Below are 23,247 nucleotides of genomic sequence, written 5' to 3' on the forward strand. Positions count from 1 at the left end.
TGAAAACCACATTCACAGAAAGATGGACAAGATGAAAAGGCAGAGGACCACGTACCAGATAGAGGAACAAGATAAAACCCCAGAAAAACAAGTAAATGAAGTGGAAATAGGCAACATTCCAGAAAAAGAATTCAGAATAACGATAGTGAGGATGATCCAGGACCTCGGAAAAAGAACGGAGGCAAAGATCGAGAAGATGCAAGAAATGTTGAACAAAGACCTAGAAGAATTAAAGAACAAACAACTAGAAAAATTAAAGAACAAACAAAAAAAGATGAACATACAATAACTGAAATGAGAAACACATTCGAAGGAATCAATAGCAGAATAACTGAGGCAGAAGAACGGATAAGTAACGTGGAAGACAGAATGGTGGAATTCACTGCCACAGAACAGAATAAAGAAAAAAGAATGAAAAGAAATGAGTACAGCCTGAGTGACCACTGGGGCAACATTAAATGCACCAACATTCGCATTACACGGGTCCCAGAAGGAGAAGAGAGAAAGAAAATATTTGAAGAGATTATAGTCGAAAAAGTCCCTAACATGGGAAAGGAAATAGCCACCCAAGTCCAGGAAGCACAGAGAGTCCCAAGCAGGATATACCCAAGGAGAAACATGGTGAGACACACAGTAATCAAACTGACAAAAATTAAAGACGAAGAAAAATTATTAAAAGCAACAAGGGAAAAATGACAAATAACATACAAGGGAACTCCCATAAGTTTAACAGCTGATCTCTCAGCAGAAACTCTACAAGCCAGAAGGGAGTGGCATGATATACTTAAAGTGATGAAAGGCAAGAACCTACAACCAAGATTACTCTACTTGGCAAGGATCTCATTCAGATTCGATAGAGAAATCAAAAGCTTTACAGACAAGCAAAAGCTAACAGAATTCAGCACCACCAAACCAGCTCTACAACAAATGCTAAAGAAACTTCTCTAAGTGGGAAACATAAGGAACTATGGAAGAAAAGGAACTAGAAAAACAAACCCATAACAATTAAGAAAATGGTAATAGGAACATATATATCGATAATTACCTTAAATGTGAATGGATTAAATGCTCAAACCAAAAGACACAGGCTTGCTGAATGTATACAAAAACAAGAACCATATATATGCTGTTTTCAAGAGACCTACTTCAGACCTAGGGACACATACACACTGAAAGTGAAGGGATGGAAAAAGATATTCCATGCAAATGGAAATCAAAAGAAAACTGGAGTAGCAATTCTCATTTCAGATGACACAGACTTTAAAATAAAGAATATTATAAGAAACAAGGACACTACATAATGATCAAGGGATTAACGCAAGAAGAAGATTTAACAATAATAAATATTTATGCACCCAACATAGGAGCACCTCAATACATAAGGCAAATGGTAACAGCTATAAAAGAAAATGGACAGCAGCACAATAATAGTGGGGTACTTTAACACCTCACTTACACCAATGGACAGACCATCCAGACAGAAAATTAACAAGGAAACACAAGCTTTAAATGACACAAGAGACCAGATAGATTTAATTGATATTTATAGGACATTCCATCCGAAAACAGCAAATTACACTTTCTGCTCAAGTGCACACAGTACATTCTCCAGCATAGATCACATCCTGGGTCACAAATCAAACCTCAGTAAATTTCAGAAAATTGAAATCACATCAAGCATGTTTTCTGACCAGAGATTCGAAATCAATTACAGAGAAAGAAATGTAAAAAACACAAACACATGGAGGCTAAAGAATACATTACTAAATAACCAAGAGATCACTAAAGAAATCAAAGAGGAAATGAAAAAATACCTAGAGACAAATGACAAGGAAAACATGACGACCCAAAACCTATGGGATGCAGCAAAAGCAGTTCTAAAAGGGAAGTTCACAGCAATACAAGCCTGCCTCAAAAAACAAGAAAAATCTCAAATAAACAATCTAAACTTATACCTAAAGGAACTAGAGAAAGAAGAACAAACAAAACCCAAAGTTAGTAGAAGGAAAGAAATCATAAAGATCAGAGCAGAAATAAATGAAATAGAAACAAGGAAAACAATAGCAAAGATCAATAAAACTAAAAGCTGGTTCTTTGAGAAGATAAACAAAATTGATACACCTTTAGCCAGACTCATCAAGAATAAGAGGGGGAGGACGCAGATCAGTAAAATTAGAAATGAAAAAGGAGAAGTTACAATGGACACCACAGAAATACAAAGGATCACAAGAGACTACTACAAGCAACTCCAGGCCAATAAAATGGACAACCTGGAAGAAATGCGCAAATTGTTAGAAATGCACAACCTGCCGAGACTGAACCAGGAAGAAATAGAAAATATGAACAGACCAATCACCAGTAATGAAATTGAAACTGTGGTTAAAAATCTTCCAACAAACAAAAGTCCAGGACCAGCTGGCTTCACAGGTGAATTCTATCAAACGTTTAGAGAAGAGCTAACACCCATACTTCTCAAAGTGTTCCAAAAAATTGCACAGGAAAGGACATTGCCAAACTCATCCTACGAGGCCACCATCACGGTGATAGCAAAACCAGACAAAGATATTACAAAAAAAGAAAATTACAGACCTATATCACTGGTGAATATAGATACAAAAATCCTCAACGAAATACTAGCAAACAAAATCCCACAACACACTAAAAAGATCATACACCATGATCAAGTGGGATTTATCCCAGGGATGCAAGGATTCTTCAATATACGCAAATTAATCAGTGTGATACATCATATTAACAAACTGAAGGATAAAAACCATTTGATCACCTCAACAGATGCAGAAAAAGCTTTTGACAAAATTCAACACCTATTTGTGATAAAAACTCTCCAGAAAGTGGACCTAGAGGGAGCCTACCTGAACACAATACAGACCATATATAACAAACCCACAGCAAACATCATTCTCAATGGTGAAAAACTGAAAGCATTTCCTCTAAGAGCTGGAACAAGACAAGGATGGCCACTTTCACCACTATTATTCAACACAGTTTTGGAAGTCCTAGCCATGGCAATCAGAGAAGAAAAAGAAATAAAAGGAATACAAATCGGAAAAGTAAAACTGTTACTGTTTGCAGATGACATGATACTCTACATAGAGAATCCTAAAGATGCCACTAGAAAACTACTAGAGGTCATCAATGAATCTGGTAAAATTTCAGGATACAAAATTAATGCACAGAAATCTCTTGTATTCCTATACACTAACAACGAAAGATCAGAAAATTAAGGAAACAATCTCTTTCTCTATTGCAACAAAAAGAATAAAATACCTAGGACTAAACCTACCTAAGGAGGTAAAAGACCTGTATGCAGAAAACTATAAGACACTGATGAAAGAAATTAAAGATGGTACCAACAGATGGAGAGATATACCATGTTTTTGGATTGGAAGAATCAATATTGTGAGAATGACTATACTACCCAAAGCAGTCTACAGATTCAAGGCAATCCCTATCAAATTACAAATGGCATTTTTTCACATAACTAGAACAAAAATTCTTAAAATTTGTATAGAGACACAAAAGACTCCAAAGAGCCAAAGCAATCTTGAGGGAAAAAAGTGGAGCTGGAGGAATCAATCAGACTCCCTGACTTCAGACTATACTACAGAGCTACAGTAATTAAGACAATATCGTACTGGCACAAAAACAGAAAGATAGATCAATGGAACAGGATAGAAAGCCCAGAGATAAACCCACACACCTATGGTCAACTAATCTATGACAAAAGAGGCAAGGATATACAATGGCGAGAAGACAGCCTCTTCAATAAGTGGTGCTTGGATAACTGGACAGCTACATGTTAAAAAATGAAATTAGAACACTCCTAACCCCATGCACAAAAATAAACTCAAAATGGATTAGAGACCTAAATGTAAGGCCAGACACTATAAAACTCTTAGAGGAAAACATAGGAACAACACTCTTTGACATAAATCACAGGAAGATCTTTTATAACCTACCTCCTAGAGTAATGGAAATAAAAATAAACTAATGGGACCTAATGAAACTTAAATTGTTTTGCACAGCAAAGAAAACCATAAACAAGACAAAAAGACAACCCTCAGAATGGGAGAAGATCTTTGCAAACAAATCAACGGACAAATGATTAATCTCCAAAATATATAAATAGCTCATACAACTCAATATTAAAAAAACAAACAACCCAATCAACAAATGGGCAGAAGACCTAAATAGACATTTCTCCAAAGAAGACCTACAGATGGCCAAGAGGCACATGAAAAGCTGCTCAACATCACTAATTACTAGAGAAACGCAAATCAAAACTACAATGAGGTATCACCTTACACCAGTTAGAATGGGCATCATAAGAAAATCTACAAAGAACAAACGCAGGAGAGGGTGTGGAGAAAAGGGAACCCTCTTGCACTGTTGGTGGGAATGTAAACTGGTACAGCCACTATGGAGAACAATATGGAGGTTCCTTTCAAAACTAAAAAGAGAACTACCATATGACCCAGCAATCCCACTACTGGGCATATAACCTGAGAAAACCATAATTCAAAAAGGACACATGTACCACTGCAGCTCTATTTACAATAGCCAAGACATGGAAGCAACCTAAGTGTCCAATGACAGATGAAGGCAATGGAATATTACTCAACCATAAAAAGAAACGAAATTGGGTCATTTGTAGAGACATAGATGGACCTAGAGACTGTCATACAGAGTGAAGTAAGTCAGAAAGAGAAAAACAAATACCGTATGCTAACATATATATATATATATATATATATATGGAATCTAAAGAAAAAAAATGGTTCTGAAGAACCTAGGGGCAGGACAGGAATAAAGACACAGACATAGAGAATGGACTTGAGGACATGGGGAGGGGGGAAGGGTCAGCTGGGACAAAGTGAGAGAGTGGCATGGACACATACACACTACCAAATGTACAATAGGTAGCTAGTGGGAAGCGGCCGCATAGCACGGGGAGATCAGCTCGGCGCTCTGTGACCACCTAGAGGGGTGGGATAGGGAGGGTGGGAGGGAGGGAGATGCAAGAGGGAGGGATATGGGGATATAGGTATATGTATAGCTGATTCACTTTGTTATACAGCAGAAACTAACACACCCTTGTAAAGCAATTATACTCCAATAAAGGTGTTTTTAAAAAATATATATATGTATAACTGAACCACTTTGCTGTACACCTGAAACTAACACAATATTGTCAATCAACTCTCCTCCAATATAAAATAAAAATTAAAGTGACAAAGTGGTCACTGAATTTGAATTTCCACGGTTCTTTTTTAAATCTCTGCGGCTCTTTCTAGGTTCACAGTCCTTGCTAGCGCTGGTTCAGATGTGTCTCTTTAGCACACAGTTTGCATGTCCCTGTCCTCCCCATTAGAATTTTCACTGCTACGCATGGTCATGTCTCCCGCCACAGCCTTCATGCATCTTCCGTCCGTATCCAGCCCGCAAGCCTGTCACCTCATTCTCCCTGTAGATGGACGGACCGTGAGAACACAGCCACTCTCCTTACCCTTTTCTCTCCTGCTGTTTAGGGGGCATTTGGCTGGACCCAAGCCCCACTGCGGGCCTCTCTCCAGCCCAGCCAACAGGTAAACAAAAGACCCTCTGTCCTCCTGCCCCCCTGGGAGCGCTCTCAGATCGGCCCCCCTCGATCCCTACAACTCTCCCCGGAGGCGTACACACTTCACGCCTCACTTCTCCACTTCTGCACCCCTCGTCACACGGAAGCGCTCTGGCTTTTGTTTTGTCTCTGTCAACACTGAAACGTCCTAAGCTGTTTATTCAATGGTCCTCATTTTCCTAAACTCTATTGTATTTTGTACTACCGGCCAGTTTCCTTGACTTTTCTCTCCTGTCCTTAGCATCCTCCTCCTTTACCTGCCTTAAGCCTCCTCCTTTCCTTCCTCCCCTCCTCCCTCTTTCTCTCTCTCTCCCTCCCTCCCTCCCTCCCTCCCTCTCGTTTTTCTCTTTTTCTCCTCTTCTCCCCGCGTTGTTTCCTTCCCTGTTTCCCTGCACGGACTCCTCTTCCCGGCGCCGGACCACAAAGGTGGGCCTGCCTTTTCCTTCCCCTTCAGTCTTCCCTGGCCGGCAGCTCCGCTCCTGTCCTTATCTACCACACACCACGCGGAGCGAGACGTACATCGGGCCAAGCATCCGATTTAAAAGCAGATCCTGGGTTTTTCGTAGACGTAAGGCCATCTAGCCCTAAGTTATTCATTAAAAGGTGGGCGGGGGAAAGGAAAGAGCAAGTCACACATTACACAGAAACTATAATATCCACCGTTGTCCCTTGTTTTTCAGGCCCGTTGGAGCTGCAGCAGTTGTTTCCGCTGCCAAACCTCCAGCAGCGACACGTGAAAGCTACCAGCGCGGTGCGATGCCACCGATTTTCAGAACTTAGAAAGGCTCGTTGATTTCTATTGCAGTTTCTTACACAATCGACTTCCTCTCAGGCCAAGCAAGCCGACCCTGATGCAGAGAAGTTACAGGAGGAATAAATGTTAGGGTATCGGCATAGAAATTATCTACTTTCCTTCCCTCACTTCAATCTCCAGATTTATTTCTGCCTTCCTCCTGCAAGTTATCGCCGGCAACGCGCAGGACCACACATTCTTACGATGCCCCTGCCCGGCCCCGCTTCACTGGACAATTCGGGCACAGCCCTCATGCCAGGGTTAGGGGGGGTCAATGAACATTCTAATGCAATAAAGCAGCTCTCTAAAGCAAGACAACTTGGGACAGGCTTTTTTACCTAGGCCTCAAGTAAGAGGAATGAATGTCACGGTCGGTTGACATGATAGCGATTTTACTACAGGGGCGGCAGAGTTACAGTAACTGTCCAGCAGAACTGTGGTTGGCTTTCCACTTTGCATAGTTAGACTCAGGACGAGCCACTCCTGCTATCCAGAACAATTATTTTACCATTAGTTGGAACATGCCTGAGCCTAGAAGGAAAACGTCAATTTCAGTCACCTTACTTTCCTTGAATAGAACCCAGTGCTACCAAAAATCAGGTCCATTCAACTATTCACACAAGGGTTTCTCACCGTTTTCTGAAGCTGAACCAACATAAATGTCAATGCTCAGAATTTTAAGTACTTTTTCAAGCTGCCATATAAAATAGGTCTCCATGCACCAAAGAAACACAAACACACAAACAAACCGAAAACATAAGCTTGTAACTTCATTTTCAAGGTGGAACATGCTCAGAGCCTATAAAACATAATACCTAACCCTGAATTGGGACTGCAAATCTATCAGTGAAACATCTAGTAAATGACTCGCTTTGTTTACACAGCTCTGTACCTTTTTACGGCCTTTCCATAAAGAAGTCATTACATCCTTTCCCTTTATTTTGTTTAAGAGTGTCTGAATGAACCTCGGAACCACAAGCCAGTTAAACGAGCTCTCCTTAGATGGACACGGTCTCAGATAATTCACCACTACTGGGGACATTTTCAAAACAATGTTTGTAGTTTGGAAACACCACACACTCCCACACTCCCAAAGTACTTCCTGTGCTTTATGCAGTTTTAAACGTCCAGCAGATATACTAAATAAGTCCTCCTTTTCCATTTTTCCCAGTAAAAGTGTGGCATTTGCACTTCTTCCAGAAGATTTGCACCTCTGAGTGTTTTGCTAGAATAGGTTGGCTGTTTGGAAATGACTGCAAAGGAAGACGGCCAGGAAACGTGGGATCCAGACACCTTAACTGATTTCCGAGCGCATAATGTTAGTTCTCAAAGGAAACTGTTCTAAAGCAGTTAGCTTCATGGGGTGCCCAGCCGGTGCCCATCAAAAGTGATCAGTTCAGGACTTCCCCGGTGGCGCAGTGGTTAAGAATCTGCCTGCGACACGGGTTCGAGCCCAGGTCCGGGAAGATCCCACATGCCGCGGAGCAACTAAGCCCACGTGCCACGACTACTGAAGCCTGCACTCTAGAGCCCGTGCTCCACAACAAGAGAAGCCACCGCGATGAGAAGGCCACGCACCGCAATGCAGAGTAGCCCCCGCTCGCCGCAACTAGAGAAAGCCCGCGCGCAGCAACGAAGACCCAACACAGCCAGTAAAAAGTTATCAGTAAGATTAAAGACAAATTTTCTACCATGACAAAACAAGTGCTTTCTTAAAACACACAGATTATTTAATTCTTAATTTTACATTCTTAATCATGCCTATAAACACCAAGCCTGTTAATTTTCTCGAGAAAACAGAGGTTAGAACCACTTTTTCAAGGGTTACCCTTTATCAGTGAGGTATCTCGAGTCAACATCCTGGCCAGATTTTGACCAGGAACTCCTGCTAGTTTTTGATTGTTTGATTGTGGATTCTTCTACAGCCAGACAGTTTTGCGACTAACACAAAACACAGATACAGCCAAGGCCATACACATCTCTAATATACAGGAAACTGCATCTGAAACTGTAAAGACATGGTACCCTATGAGATCTAGACACCTGTATCACAGAGGCCATCCACTGTCACGTGGACCTCCAGAAGCAGAGTGTAGTTCAGTTTAGAGATCAAAGTAAAGCGAGTCACGAAACATATGCATTGAGACGTCGCTGCTTGTCTAACAGGAAGCCTCCCCAATACCTTTTATTACCCACAACATAACCCTATTATACCAGCAGGGGAGACCCGCCTCCAGTACACCCCATCTCTGGCCCTCGACGTGCACTAGCCGATCCGGTTTCTCGTTTTTATGGCATTCAGTCTCCTTTGAATGGCTAAGCAGATGGCAAGTCACACTCTAGTAAGAAGGAGTCTAGTCTATTTCCAAAGAAAAACATGAAAATGCTGGAAGTTACTGTGTTCTTCCTGTGTCCTTAAACCATTTGCACCCTACCACCACCACGCCTCAGGTTTAGTCTGATACATCAGAAATGAACCCCGAAGGTTCCCCTTTTTTCCAAACCCAGGAAGACATTTCCACTAAGGAACTGAATACTTTTTCGTTCTCATCTGTTCCCATCTTAATCACATTTTAAGCAAACATTCCTTCTTCATACAGGGATTTTAAACATCACCTGTTGCCACAGAAAAACACATTATAACGCTTTAATGACTCCCAATTTGCATTTCTCATCACCGCAGCCTATGACTGTGCGTGTAACACAGGAAACAAGCTGCAATTCATTCCTCAGTCGGAAAAACAAGATAAATAACAGGACTCTTTAAACGACGGATGTCCTTGTAAACACCCAGCAAAAATAACTGCCAGAAACAACACAAGGTGAGCCCCTGGCAGGCCCAGCTTCTGTTGTCCTTGGTTCCTGATCTCTGCAGTGACTCTCCAGGCAGGTGCAGGAGCCAGCTGGGCAGTCGAGCACAGAAGCCCATCCCCGTCTGGCAAACACCGAGAAGCTTAAAATAGTACACACTCACGAACAAGGCTTTCCTGGAATGCAAAGGGCCTGGCTTCAAAAAGAATAGCGTGGTATCCACATCACATCGAATGCATTCATTTCAAATCCTTAAATACCTCAAAATATTTCTAGCATTGGGTCCAAGGGACCAGGACGAACCTCCCCAGAGGTTACTCAATGCAAACTAACCTCACAGGAATTAATTTTCCAGGAAATTCAAAATCCTTTCCCTTAAAAGTACAAAGGCCGTTTTCCTCGCTCCTTGCAAGGGAATAGCTTCATTACACTGATTCTATGTGCGCTGCCCCTTTATCACATCCTGTCCCACACCCGGCCTCCTTCTGCGTATGCCATCCGTTTTGTGAATGAAGTGTGAACTTAGCACTTCGTTTACATAAAGCCGGCAGCAGAGATGGCGTGGACACAGGCTTAGCTTATTTGAGCGTCACTGAGGCTGTGCAGCCTGCCCTCGGACCTGTTCAGAACCTCCCAAGAAAACCCCAATAAGCCCTTGGCCGCTCACACCAAAGTGGAACTGCTACCCGCCTGCCTAGAAAGCAACCGGAAAGAAAAGGTTTGACTCAACCTTAAACGTGAAGACAACCTTTCCTCTTCTTAAATTAAAGCTGATTTACAATGCTGTGTTAGTTTCAAGTGTACAGCAGAGAGAGTCAGTTACACACACACACACACACACACACACACACACACACATCTAAATCTATGATTTTCCAGATTCTTTTCCCTTATAGGTTATTACAAAATACTGAGTGGACCTCCGTGTGCTCTACAGTAGGTCCTTGTTGGCTCTCTAGTTTATACTCTCTCTAGTGTGTATCTGCTAATCGCAACCTCCTAATTTATCCCTCCTCCACTTTCCCCTTTGGTAACCTTAAGCTGTTTTTCTATGTCTGTGAGTCTGAGTCTGTTTTGTAAGTAAGTTCACCTCTATCATTTTTTATATGGAATCAACAGATTCCACATATAAGTGATATCATGATATTTGTCTTTCTGTGTCTGACTTACTTCACTCTGTATGACAGACTCTAGCTCCAACCATTTTGCTGCAAATGGCATGATTTCATTCTTTTTTATGGCTGGGTAATATTCCATTGTATACATGTGCCACATCTTCTTTATCCATTCGTCTGTCGATGGACACTTAGGTTGCTTCCATGTCCTGGCTATTGTAAATATTGTAGCAATGTACGTTGTGGTACATGACTCTTTTTGAATGATGGTTTTCTCAGGGTATAAGCCCAGTAGTGGGATTGCTGGATCGTACAGCAGTTCTATTTTTACTTCTTTTGAGGAACCTCCATGCTGTCCTCCATAGCGGCTGCACCAATTTACATTCCCACCAGCAGTGCAGGAGGGCTCTCTTTCCTCCGCACCCTCTCCGGCGTGTCTTGTCTGCCGGGTGCAGACAGCCTCTCCCTGGATGCTGTCCGTGAGCTGCCCCGCACGCAGCACCGGACTTGCTTCTACCCTGGGCTGCAGGCTGTCCCCTCGGCCTAGAACACTCTCCTCTTCTCCCTCCTCAAGCCCGCTTCAAAGTGTGCGTCACCTCCCCCGTGGGAGCTCTTCTCGGTGCACCTCTTTCCCGGGCGGAATCCACCACCTGGGCAATCAACAGAGGATCTGGCGGGTGCGGTAAAGCCCTCTGCGTTCCCACACCTCCTGGAGCCCAGAACTAACAGACCTGGAGATAAACTCCAGAGCTGCCGTCCTCCTTGGACAGCGCTTCGCAAGGGCAAGGGCTGCACCTCCTTCTCCGGGTACCCGGCACCTCGGGCAGAGCTTAGCACAGAGCACACGCTCATAAATATTTGCTGTTTAAAAACAATGTTCTAATAAAACGTTAGACCATTAACTCATGCCGGGGGAGGCGCGTGGCTGAGTCCTGGCTTGGAGTCAGAGCCAGGTCCAAACATTCAGCAGCTGTGCGACCTTGGCTACTTGGCCAGCCCAGCCTCCGCGTTCCTCCCAAGAGCGCACGGGGAGGTCACAGAGACGAACTGTCCACTGTCTGCAAACACCGAGCACCAGCGCCGCACCCGGCGGGCTCTCGGGGAGTCGTCATCGACATCACAAAACCGGAGACCCACCAGGGACGCTCTGGTACCGCTCAATCGCCCCTCGTGACGGCATCCACATCCGGCCCCTCCCGGGGCGCGTCTCGGCTTCTCATCACCGCGCAGCGTACTCGGGAGCAACGCAGAGCCGCGTCCTTGCACGTGTTACCCTCGACGGGCCCCGTGCTGTCTGGGGATGGTGCTTCCTCTCGAGGAGCCGGACACCCGCTTTGCCTGCCCCCAGACACCGCAACAAGCCGACACGCCACCCCTTCATCGAGAGGTGGTTCCACTACTCTTCAACGGGGAAAACGCCAAATCCGAAAAAAGCAAACGAATCGCAGTTTGAAAAGAAAAAGGAATTAAGCCTAACACCACGAAAGCAAATAGTGAAGCTAGCCTGGCAGAGACGGTTTGGCTTTGCAGCAAGGCAGATGTCCGGGGGGCGGGGGGGCAGCTGCCCCATCAGCCGGGGACTGAGAATAACCGCTTGAAGGTGGGGCAGAAAAGCCCGACGAGAAGGCAGATGGCAGATAAGAGGGGCTGACCTCCATCTGAAATGTATCCTCCTGACCTGAACCACAGAATGAGCTCATGCTACCAAAAACATCACGCTGACGAACTTGGCTTTAAGGATAAATGTAATTAATATAACTCCTCCTTATGACTGTGGCTCATCTGTTCTCAGATTTTGAACTCTGTAAACAAAATTTTTTAAAAAGGTAAATGAATCCTGTTTTAGGCAAGCTGTTCGAGTCCACAGCTACGAATTTATTTCCTTGATGCTCTCGACTTTAAGAGCAGTCTGAACCTCTGAACAGAATGCCCTGTATAACATAGTGTAAATAAAGGCTCAAGTCACTCATTACATCCACTGCAAAAGAATAACAGGCTGTGTGTCCTAGAGCTCACTAAACCATGCTTATTTACTCACTTCTACGGTACTTCACCACTGAGACATCCTGCTAAATAAAATGTTCAAAACTGTTAAAAAAAAAAAAAAGAAAAGAAAGAAAGAAAAGAAAGAGAGAGAGAGAAAAGAAAGAAAGAGAGAGAGAAAGAAAAGAAAGAAAGAAAAGAAAAGAAAAGAAAAGAAAAGAAAAGCTCCCAGTGGAACCGAGCTTTCCCATGCCAGCCTTCCTCCACAGCATCGTCAAGAAACATGGCAAAACACGCCAATAAACGTTGTTCATCCGCGGACCCGCTGAAAATTCGATCCCAGCACGTCACAGTAACAATTCTAAAGGAAGTATTTCAAGTCATTTGCCAAACTGTCAAATTTCTACCCCAACAGAGGTGTTACCCGTAGACCTTAGCCAGAGTATCTGCTCTGCGTCATTAATAGGATTATTCCGAGACGGTTGTCCTCAGCCTGTAAAGAATGCTTCAGGATCAAGGGAGCCCAAGCTGCCCTTACAACCCCCAAAGCACGGACCCTCCTAAAACAGTAAAGAAACGCGTTCATGCCAAGTGTTGGAATTTGGAAACTAGAATGCCATTTGCCTCACTGGTTCCCATGGAAGGAAAACATATCGGCGCATAAGCCGTTGAACCTGGCTCCCCTCCAGCGCGACCTTGACAAAGTCACCTCGGTGGTCTAGGCCTCACTGTACACATCGCTGTGGACGGACTCCCGGGACCCTTCCGGCCCTGACGTTCCACCGGCCAGATTTACCGCGGATTTCTAGCCTGTGCGCGTTCTCCGTGAGCCACAGGCGGAAGGCGGGAAGTACACTGAGGCTGGAGTGTTGTCGGCCATTCAACCTCGCCATTCGGTGCGGCTCTGGGCCCACATCACAGGCGTGCGACCCAGCTGCAGCACTACAGAGGTGCACACCCCCGTGGCACTTTTAAGACAGTAACTAGCACCACTTCTAGGAAACCTACCCACCGGCTTGGTACACACGCTCCTGGTCACGTGGTACATTTACCAAGATGACAAAGTAGAACTCTCACTGGCGGCTCCCATCCCAGCCAATAAGCAAGCACATCTTCCTTTGCAAAAAATCAAGCAATGGTGAAAGTTCCAGTATCAAAAAGCCACCTTCCGAGACGGGCCGCTGTTCCAGGTAACACCAGAGTCCTGCTTGAGCAAGGCACTACATCCAGAAGCGTCTAATAAATACTTACTCTGTGCCACCCTTAGTTCCAGGCGCGGGCACACCCACAAAGGGCGAGTCAGACAGGGCCACGCTCTCAGGGACCTTACATTCTACAGGAGTGGCAGGGAGAAAATAAATAAACCAAGAGACAAACAGGATACCACAGTGGTAAGTGCTATGCGGTGAATCACCCCTGATGTGATAAACAGGGGTGGTTAATGAAAGTGGTTAGCAAAAAGACCTCGCAGAGGAGGTGGTCTCTTTAACCCAGATGGCAGGGAGGTGGTAATCAGGCCAAAGCAGCTGCCCGGCGTTGCCTGGGGAGGCAGGAACGGGCACCCGAGGGCTGCAATCCCAGGCCACGCGTGCCACGTCCCCTGCCCCATCTCACTCCCAGGCCCCCACCCCTGACAGGCTCGAGGCAAAGAAGCTGCAGGAAGGAGGCTTGAAGGAGGCTGTACCCTTTCTTCTCTCTGGGTCCTTCAAGCTGCAGGTGGGCCGGGCCCGAGTGCCCAGCAATGGGGAGGAGAGACAGGAGCTTTAACTCCCCTGTGAACTACACTGTCCATAGCTGAAGGTGTCAGAAGGCTGAAGCATCAGTGTGGCAGGTGCAGGGATCCGTCAGGAAGGAGGCCAGCAGGGCCGGGGCAGTGTCCCCAATGTCCCCAGCCGTGCCGGGCATTAACCCTGTGGTTTCTGCTCAAAGATGCTCCATCTGTCCTGGGGGTGTGGCCGGGCGCCTTCTCAACCCAGTGGGGATGTCTCAGCATTTCCACAAAGGGTGTGGTCGTACTCCGTGCTTACCAGCCAAAAATCAACACTAGACGTATCCTCAGGAGACAGAGAAGGGGGTTGCGAGGGAAAAAAATCACAGGTGGAGGCAGTGGTAGAGAAAAATAATGCACAGAGACTGTTTAACCAATGAGCGTACAGCAATTACATAGCGTCATACAGAGCTATTCTGGCTACGGATAACACCTGCAAATAAAACCATCACAGACATCAAAAGCAGACCCACTAAATGAAGGGACTTTTGTTACGACTTCTACCACGTTGGCTGATACACACAGAAACCTCCCCTCTGCTCAGTGTTCTGGAATAACCTAAATGGGAAAAGAATTTGAGAAAGAATTGATACAGGTATATGTACGACTGAACCACTTTGCGGTACACCTGAAACTAACACAACATTGTCAATCAACTCTACTCCGATATAAAATAAAATAAATTTTTTTTAAAAAGAAAAAAAAAGAAACATCTAGGGAAATGTTTAGCAGTCTTGGGAACATTTCAGGGGGGAAGGCAGACTTTACAAATGCACTGATTCAATTATTCTTTATTTAACACACATCACATTATCATTAGATTTCTATTTCTACAAAAAGTGTGCAAGTTTATAGATAAAACAGTTTTTGCACCAAAATGTTGAAAAAAACATGTAGTAGAAGAGAATGTCAAGAAGATATGTAAGGAATAAGTTTCAGGAAGGATGAACTAAGAAGAAACCAAGCTAAGGCGTTGGTGCCTGACACAGGGCACTACAAAATACACCAAGGAGGCAAGGGTAGGGTCGGCCCCCAGCATCTGTTTACAACTATTCAACAAATGATATATAGTCCCTGAGGCTTCGTACAGACCATTGTACTTTCTAATTATCTTTCAGAGGTAATCACCAAGTTTATAAGATTAAGGGTAGAAGGTAACAGCTGGGAGAAGAGGAAAAGTCACCATAAAATACAAGGGGGATTTTTTTGTCACCTATGGTGAAAAGCAATATTCATCATTACATAACGGTACTTCGCTTCTCCAACTTCCTCAACTACCCCAAACAGAGCAGAGAACCAGGAGGAAGTTAAAAAAAAAAAAAAAAACCTCTAGATAACAAAAATAAATGTCACAAGGGTCATGCACGACAACTTATAGACTAACAGGAAAGTCCCCTGGGTCTTTGGGCAGAGCTATGTACTCTTGGACGCTATTCTAAAGGTTGTGACGATCTACCTTGCAGTCAAATACAGCTCTGAAGCTGCTACCTAGGCCAGAGGGGAAGGGAGTGGATATGGGCACACTGGCGATGGGAGGGCGGGTAAGCTGGCACTGCAAAGCCGTAAACACAAGACACACGTACCGAGCGAGGCATTACCAGGGGACCATCTGTCCCCAGAGTAAATGGCCGCAGAGGCCACAGAAGCCCTTGAGGACAAGTGCGCAAACAATAAATGATGTTCAGTGGGGAAAGGGAAGGCGGAGGGGCAAACCGGATTAGGGGATTAGAAGGTACGCTATTGTTATGTTGAAAATAAGCTACGAGGATATATTGCACCACACAGGAATGTAGCCAGTGTTTTACAGTAACTATAAACGGAGTATAACCTTTAATAATCGCGAATCACTATATTGTACACCTGTAACTTACATAACATTACATACATCAACTGCACTTAAATTTTTAAAAATAATGTTCGTAAGGAAAACGCTAATCAACAGAGACACATCCCAAACGTTCACTCACAACAGTTCATAGGAGAACGGTCAGAAGCATGTTTCAGGGCCACGGGTAGATGAAAATCCCTCCCAGTGACACGAGGTGGGCGAGGCCTTATCCCACCGACAGCCCTGCAGCTGGCGTCTACTGGGGCTAAACACACACGGTAAACAAAGGAAGCTGTGTTCCCTTCCGCCCGAGACGCGCCCCACTCCGTCGGCTACAGGCCGGAAGCAGCATCCCAGAACCCACCCGCTTCCTGGGAGGAGCCGTCTCCTAAGAGGGGCGCACGCAGACCGCAGTCCCCTCCCCACGGCCCTGGGCGCGCCCCGGCCAGAAGCCCTACCGGCGGCAGCGCTCTGACCTTCCGTCTCCCTCTCTGCGGTAACGCTGGGGGCAGGTCCCTGGCGGATATGTGAGACCTCCTGTCCGCGGTCAGATTAAGAAGGAAAGACACACGGCGTCAGTTCCCTGGTGGTTCAGTGGTTAGTTAGGGCTCGGCGCTTTCGCTCATGGAGCCCAGGTTCCATGCTTGGTCTGGGAACTAAGATCCCACAAGCTGCGCAGAGAGGCCAGAAAAAAAAAAAAAAAAAAAAAGACACAAAGGCACCTCTTAGTACTGGAGGATAAAATTATTTTTCCAGTAAAGTGGCAAGAAGTACAACAGAGTTTTAAGGAGACACACAAGTAACTAATAACAGGGTGACCCTGACCCCTCACACCTGATTTTGAAGCGCCTCCCCTGCCCCAGTCTAAACCCAAGCGCCTAGCATCGGTCAGAGCAATCAATTCCCACGTGTGACAGGGCTCAGGACACCCAGTGGATCTTGAAACTGAGCAGGCCTGGGGATCTCATGGAGTCGACCCCACAGGAAACTCTGGAATTCTCCAGGGAAGAGAGTAAGCATCCATCGGGGAGGGGGCTGGTCAGTGGCGGACAAAACGATCTCCGACTGTCACGGTGGATCAATTTGGACATCTCACATTCAGCACTTCGAAGACCTTTCTGAATATGACGCGGTGCGCAGACCGGGCGAATGGCGTGTTCTATGTGGTGCCCTCAGGTGGGTCTGTACTGGGGGAATTAAGACTCTCATCTAAACTGACACGAGCAACCAGGCGATCAGAAACCAATCATAATTCAGTAAGAGGGCAAAAAAAAAAAAATGCCCACATGACGGAGTGGAAAAGTTGAAAGCCACAAAAAGAGGGGAAAGTTCCAGCAAAGCCGCTCACTTTCCCGGGGGATCTTCCTTAGCACCCACCTGTTCTCCTCGCATCCTGGAACCTTCCATGCGCGGGAAGACAGCTCTACACCGCCCCCTAGCGCCGGCCGCCCCGCTTCTCAGGCTGAGCACCGCAAGGTGAGCGGTTCCTCCACCTCCACTGACTTCCGGCTGCCAACCCTCCCAAAGGCTAAACATAGACCAGTCCTCTGTACACAGATTAGGAAACCACCCGGCTATTTTTAGCATCATGCATCTTAGGAATGGAAATGGCCCAGCCTCTGACGGCAACACAATGTGTGTGGCCTGGCTTCACGAACCCACTTCTCAGGAGGGGGGTGAATCGACCCAGAAAAGTGGCCAAAGACCCCTGCGAAAGTTCTGGGCCTTATTACAAAGCGATGGTGGCACGTGGACCACAAGAAAGGATGACAAGGAAAGGACAATGACAAGCACAAATCGCGAAAGGGACTCGGGAAGACGAGAGATGCCAGGACAGGCCTGATAAGTAAGTCAGAGCATCAGGAGAAAGGACCTGGGACGGAAAAAATTTAAAAAAAAAACAGAAGCCAGGAGCCAGGGATACGGTGCATGGTCATTTGGGGAAACTTGGTCCAGTAAGAAGCGATATTTTGAACTGGGCATTTATTTTACGTGACAAAGAACAGAGGTTGGTCTCATCCGTCTCCTGCCAGGGTACAACTGGCGCTGTGGCTTCTTTGATCCCCCCTCGCCCCCTGCCCCGTCCCCGCGCCCCTCTGCAGTCCCCGTGATTAGAGGTGGAGCCCTTTGATCAGCAGCTCAAGCAGCCTGCAGATGCCCCGTCCCGTCACATCACCAAGTCGTAAGAAGCAGCCACAGTACTATCAGCTGATAAAGGTGATGCCTTGTCTTGCTGCACAAACAATGAGTACAGATAATGGCTACAAAGGTCCCAGGAATCCTTATTTTCTCTCTTTTTGGACTCTAGAACTTTCTGGGCGTTCTTAAAGGTGAACACTCTGGAGAGTTTCAATCCAAACTTGAAGCTCTGAAACACTGCCCCCAAACATACAGAAAAAGTTGCTTGTGACTTAAAAAACACAGTACAGGGCACTCTGCTCTCCTAGGTATGCGGCTCATGTTCATTCCGCACGGTTCACGAAGGGACAGCCTTCCTGCATTCTGAACAGATGGCATACAAAGCAGTAAAGACATGTACATTTCTTTTCAAATAACACCAAGAGCCGCCACTTGTAAACAGGGTGTTTAATATTCTAATTTTAGACAGCCTGCATTGACATTGTGGTTTCATGTGCAGTATAAAATTTCTATTTACAAAGTAGTCTCAAAAATGACTTCATAACTTTAGATCAAGAGCAAAAGGGTTTAGAAATTGAATGATGTAAATCATATGGGGTTCAGAGGCTAAGCAAATTACACACCCTGAAGCAGCCCTGGCTTTATGAAAGGAGCCTTTCTCCGGCTCTGTCCGATCCCAGCCCAAGGGAACTTGCGTCTGAGAGTTTTCTAAACATTTCAGGTACACTTGAAAGGTGAAAGTAATTCTCATTTCCTATGCAGGATTAAGTCGTTTCCAGCACACACAAAATAGCAGTCACTCACCATCGCATATAAAAACACACCACCAGAAAGGTAAGAGCTTCAGGAGTACAAAGGCACATTAAAAAAAAAAAAAAAAAAAAGCACAAGATAAATACATTTTTAAAATTCCCCCCTGCACACGTCCACGGGGCCCCTCGACCTCTTGGCTTGCTATCTACTTACTGATTAATTGATGCCCTTCCACCGCGAGCGCTTCAATTAATGCGGCTGACACACGTCCCGGGACACCCCTCCCCAGGGCAAAAAGCTCGGAAGAGAGTCAAACATGCCAGGACGCGTTCGTGTCGGACTCGGGTCTAGAGGCAGTTCTCGAACTTAGGACTCCGGCGACGAGAGGACTTGCGAGCGCGCTGGCCCTGACGCCCCCCAGGGCTCCCAGCACGTCCGCGCTGCGGCGGCGCCTGCGGGGACACTCGGGCTGCCCCGCTGGAGCCCGGCGGCCGCTGCCCCAGGCGCAGGCTGCGCCGAAGCAACGCGAACGCGGCGCGCGGGCCGGGGTGCGTCCCGCCCGGGCGCGCCGGGCGGCGCGGGCGGCGCGGCGGGGGACACTCACCGTTCTGCTCCTTGGTGCTGGCGAGCTGGAGCTTGCTGCTCAGGCTGGACTCAGCCCGGGTCCCGGGTCTCTGGCCGGCCAGGGCGGATGTCAGCAGGAGGAGCCCGAAGAGGAGCATTGGGCTGAGCGGGCGGGCGCGCGGGCGGCGGGCACTGGGGCGGCGGGGCTGCGGGCCGGGCTCAGCGCCGCCGAGCCCCGCGGGCTCCTTCCCACATCCTCCCATCCAAGGCTTTCTCCGAGGGCCCTCTTCGGCGTCTCCAGTTTGCGCCGAGGATCAAAGCAGAACCTGGACCTGAACCAGTTCCCCGAGGTCTGAACAGATCCTGCGCCGCGCCGCGGCGAGGGGGGGGGGGATGGGGGCGAAGGCGAGGGGGAGGGGGGGACGCGGGGGCCGCGCGCGCCGCCGAGGAGTCCCCGGCCAGGGCCCCGAGCACCTGTCAGCCGGCCGACGGGCCGGCGGCGGGTCGGGGGTCGCGCGGGGCCGGCCTGCAGCCCGCGGGGCGGCCGGCACCTTCCGATCGATCACAGAGCTGCCGGTCGGGGCGCTCTCCGGGCGCCGCGGCCGCCCCGCCCCCAGCCCGAGGGGGAGGGGAGGCCCAGGCGCGAGCGCGGCGCCGGGGCCGGGGGGGGGGTCCCGAGCGGGGCCGGGGTCCCGGCCGAGGCCGCCCCGGGCAGGGCGCACGGAGGCCGCGGGACGCGCTGCCCGCCCGGCGCACGGCGCGGATCGGGCACCTGGAGGCGGTCCCGCTCGCCCGCCCCGCGCAGCGCCGGAGGTCGGGCCGGGGTCGCGCGGGGGCCGCTCGGGCGGCCCCTCCCCCGCGCTCGGGCGGCGCGGCGAGCGGGCCCCGGGCGCGGAGCAGGCCGGCGCGGACCTCGCGTGTCCCCTCCCCTTCCCCACCTTCCCGGCGCCGGGGGGGGGGGGCGGCGGGGCGGCGGGGGCCGGGGGCCCGCGCGCCCGGGCTGTCCGGCAGGTGCCGGCGCGCGCGCGGGGTGCCGCGGGGCCCCGGCGGGGGGATGCGGCCCGGGCGCCACGCGACGAGCCGGCTGGGCGCGGCGGGCGCTGCCGGGGCCGGGGGACGAGGGAAGAACTTCCTGCGCCTCCCCGCCTCCCCGCGGCCCTCCCCCCGGGCCGCTGCTCCTCGTTCCTTCCCGAGGGCATCCCCGTCCCCAGAGGGCCGGGCTGGGACCCTCGGCCAGGCTTTCTGCGCCCCAGGAAGCGGGAAGCCGGAACGCAGGGAGGTCTTTGCCGCCAGCTTCCAGCCCTCTGAAGCGGGGAGTGGAAAAAAGTAAAAGTAAAGACAAATGGCCGGGATAAGAACACCATTTATCCCTTTAACAAACACTGTAGGGACCGAATGCCTCCTGAGTCGGGCCCTGTTCTAGGGCTGCAGACATGAAACCAGGCAGAAGTCTCCGCCCTCGCGAAGCCGGCCTCAAGTTAGTTGTCAAGCAAGTGCCAGGGCGGGCGGAGCACGAAGAGCGCCCACACCTCCTGTCCGAGAGCCGAGGCGAACGACGGGCCAGGTAAGGCCGGGGCAGGATGGAGCCCCGGGGGGGTGAGCTGAAATACGGGCGGACTTCCAGGGCCCCCGCCTGCCCTTCCCGGCCCCGCTAGGCCCTCGGTGGGTACGGAGGGGAGCCGCCCAGGGGAAGGTCCGGGGACGCTCGGGCGGGGACGCCACCACCGGGGACCCAACTGGGGGCGGAGCCTTCCGGCCCGCCGAACAGGGCAAGCCCCTTCCTCTGCTCCGATGCCCACCGAGCCCAGCCAGCTGCACCTCTCTGCTTGTAACCTCCTAGTTCTCTCCTCTTTTTTCCCCCTCTTAAAATTCTCCGAGGCTCAACTCCCCTTTGAGGCCTTTGCTCACCTCTCCCGTGGGTTCATTCTTGCTGCTTCGCCACTTCTGTCTTCAGAGGGCAGGATGCTAAGGCCGATAGGGAAGGCCCCGTCTCTGACGGTGAGGGCGCCGCCGTCTAGCAGACACAGGCCTTGGTAGTGTCTTACTTGAGCAGCTCCTGAAGGCCAGTGTGAATCCATCTTTGCGCAGTAAATACGTTCTAAACGTGGTCTGTAGATCTGGGGGAGAGTTCCCAGTTTTAATAGCTTAAGGAGACTCGTTATGTAAAAGACATGCTTTATGAACACACTCTAATCTATTTGTCTTGAAACTAATCGCTCCCCGGTTTTTCGAATTCAGTACTTTAAATTTCCTAATCAGGATTTTTCTAAATGAGGCTGTTATATGTCTATAGCGTTGAGTTTGATGACCACCCACATAGAGTGTGTGTGTGTGCGTGTGTGCGCGTGCGCGTGCGCAGATTTAATCCATTTGCTCTCACGAGATTGTAAGGGTCATGACTACCCTCTCTTTTGTGTCGCTTCATATTGGCTAGAAGAGTGCCTGGCCCACAGAGCTCATAAAGAAACACTCGAGACTGACTGACAGGTTTCTGGACTGGGGTCACTTACATTCGCCCTGGAATTGCAGCATGGAGGTTGTATTTGAAAAGGTACACACGATCTAGAATAATCCCCCACCTCTGCGTTTCACCTCATCCATAGTCTACCGATTGCTTTGGCACTGGCCTTATAAATAAAGCCCGCCAGGTGCCCCTGCAGGACTCCAGACCAAATCCTCCCACATCTCCATTGCCTGGGTTCTCTTCCGTGTCCTTGCACTAGTGTCTCTTGAACTGCTCTTGCCCTTGGCAAGGTTGCTTGTTTTAACACTGTATCATCCTCTGCTCCGTTCTGCTTATAAACCCTTCCTAGGAAAGTGGGATCCTTGCATCGAAAGTAAATTTTATATAACCCCCGGAGCCTGCACAGTTACTAAACAATAGATTCTGAATGAATATGGCTTTGTTTTGGCCTAAAGCATTTTCCCCGAGGAAAGGCATCTGTTCCGCCCACCAGGAGAAAATAATTGGGAACATTCTTTGTGGTTTTCATGTTTTCTTAAACCTTCGGCAGGCATGCCCACTCCGGCTGAATATATGTGGAGCGCCACCTACAAATGCCTCATGAGGAACAGGCCGGAAGGTAGTCGGTTATTAGCAATGATCATTTTGGGCGGGAGGGAGGGTGGGTGTCGCTACTTTTTTTTTTTTTTTTGAGGTGAAATAAGATTTAAAGCCAACTATCCATTCAACTAATCACGTAACACTCAGCAGGGCAGGAACCGTGGGGCCGTATATTTTGCCCAGAAAATCAAATATTACAAGTTTTTTTGCTCTTCTTCTGATTCAGTCCTAACACACATATGCACACACACACACACACACACACACGGACACACACACAGGGACACATGCAAAATGATTTTGACTTTTCCCAGAACTTTTCAGTATTTTAGTGGCAGATGACTGAGCAGGAGTTTCTGAAGTTCAGAGTGCTATGAACTGAAGTGTCCACTACTTTCTAGAATGGCTAACTAGCAATACTTCTGTTTGATTTTTTAAAATAAATTTATTTATTTATTTTTGGCCACACTGGGTCTTAGTTGCTGCACACGGGCTTCTCATTGCGGTGGCTTCTCTTGTTGCGGAGCACAGGCTCTAGGTGTATGGGATTCAGTAACTGTGGCTCGCGGGCTCAGTAGTTGTGGCGCAGGCTTAGTTGCTCCGTGGCATGCGGGATCTTCCCGGACCAGGGCTCGAACCTGTGTTCTCTGCATTGGCAGGCGGATTCTTAACCACTGCGCCACCAGGGAAGCCCAGCAACACTTCTATACACATTTAAATGAGGCTGGGAGCTGGGGGTGTCCTTAGTAAGCAAAGTGAATGCCCACAGATCACAGCAGGAATAAAGACTG

The 23,247-nt window shown here is 48.2% G+C and overlaps 2 protein-coding genes across 15 annotated transcripts in view; one reads left to right on the forward strand and one right to left on the reverse strand.

Annotated features, from left to right (window-relative positions):
• PDGFC (platelet derived growth factor C) overlaps positions 1 to 19,857 on the reverse strand; it is a 374,883-nt gene extending 355,026 nt beyond the window's left edge. For 2 of the 12 annotated variants that reach the window (XM_067035423.1, XM_067035422.1), the window contains exon 1: positions 19,433 to 19,853. In XM_067035423.1, coding sequence (XP_066891524.1) covers positions 19,433 to 19,655 — 223 coding nt within the window. In that variant the 5' untranslated portion in view covers positions 19,656 to 19,853. Of the gene's footprint in view, positions 1 to 19,041; positions 19,351 to 19,432 lie in introns of those variants that run through there. The other 10 variants (XM_067035421.1, XM_067035417.1, XM_067035424.1 and 7 more) reach the window with 9 other exon arrangements.
• The window catches only part of GLRB (glycine receptor beta), a 154,380-nt gene continuing 150,717 nt past the window's right edge, over positions 19,585 to 23,247 (forward strand). The window contains exons 1-3 of one of the 3 annotated variants that reach the window (XM_067035409.1): positions 19,602 to 19,742; positions 20,781 to 20,956; positions 22,407 to 22,475. The gene's annotated coding sequence lies outside the window, so the exon portion shown is untranslated. Of the gene's footprint in view, positions 19,743 to 20,566; positions 20,957 to 22,406; positions 22,476 to 23,247 lie in introns of those variants that run through there. The other 2 variants (XM_067035407.1, XM_067035406.1) reach the window with 2 other exon arrangements.

The sequence above is a fragment of the Kogia breviceps genome, chromosome 6 (genome assembly GCF_026419965.1).
Source record: "Kogia breviceps isolate mKogBre1 chromosome 6, mKogBre1 haplotype 1, whole genome shotgun sequence".
NCBI classification, from domain to species: domain Eukaryota; kingdom Metazoa; phylum Chordata; class Mammalia; order Artiodactyla; family Physeteridae; genus Kogia; species Kogia breviceps.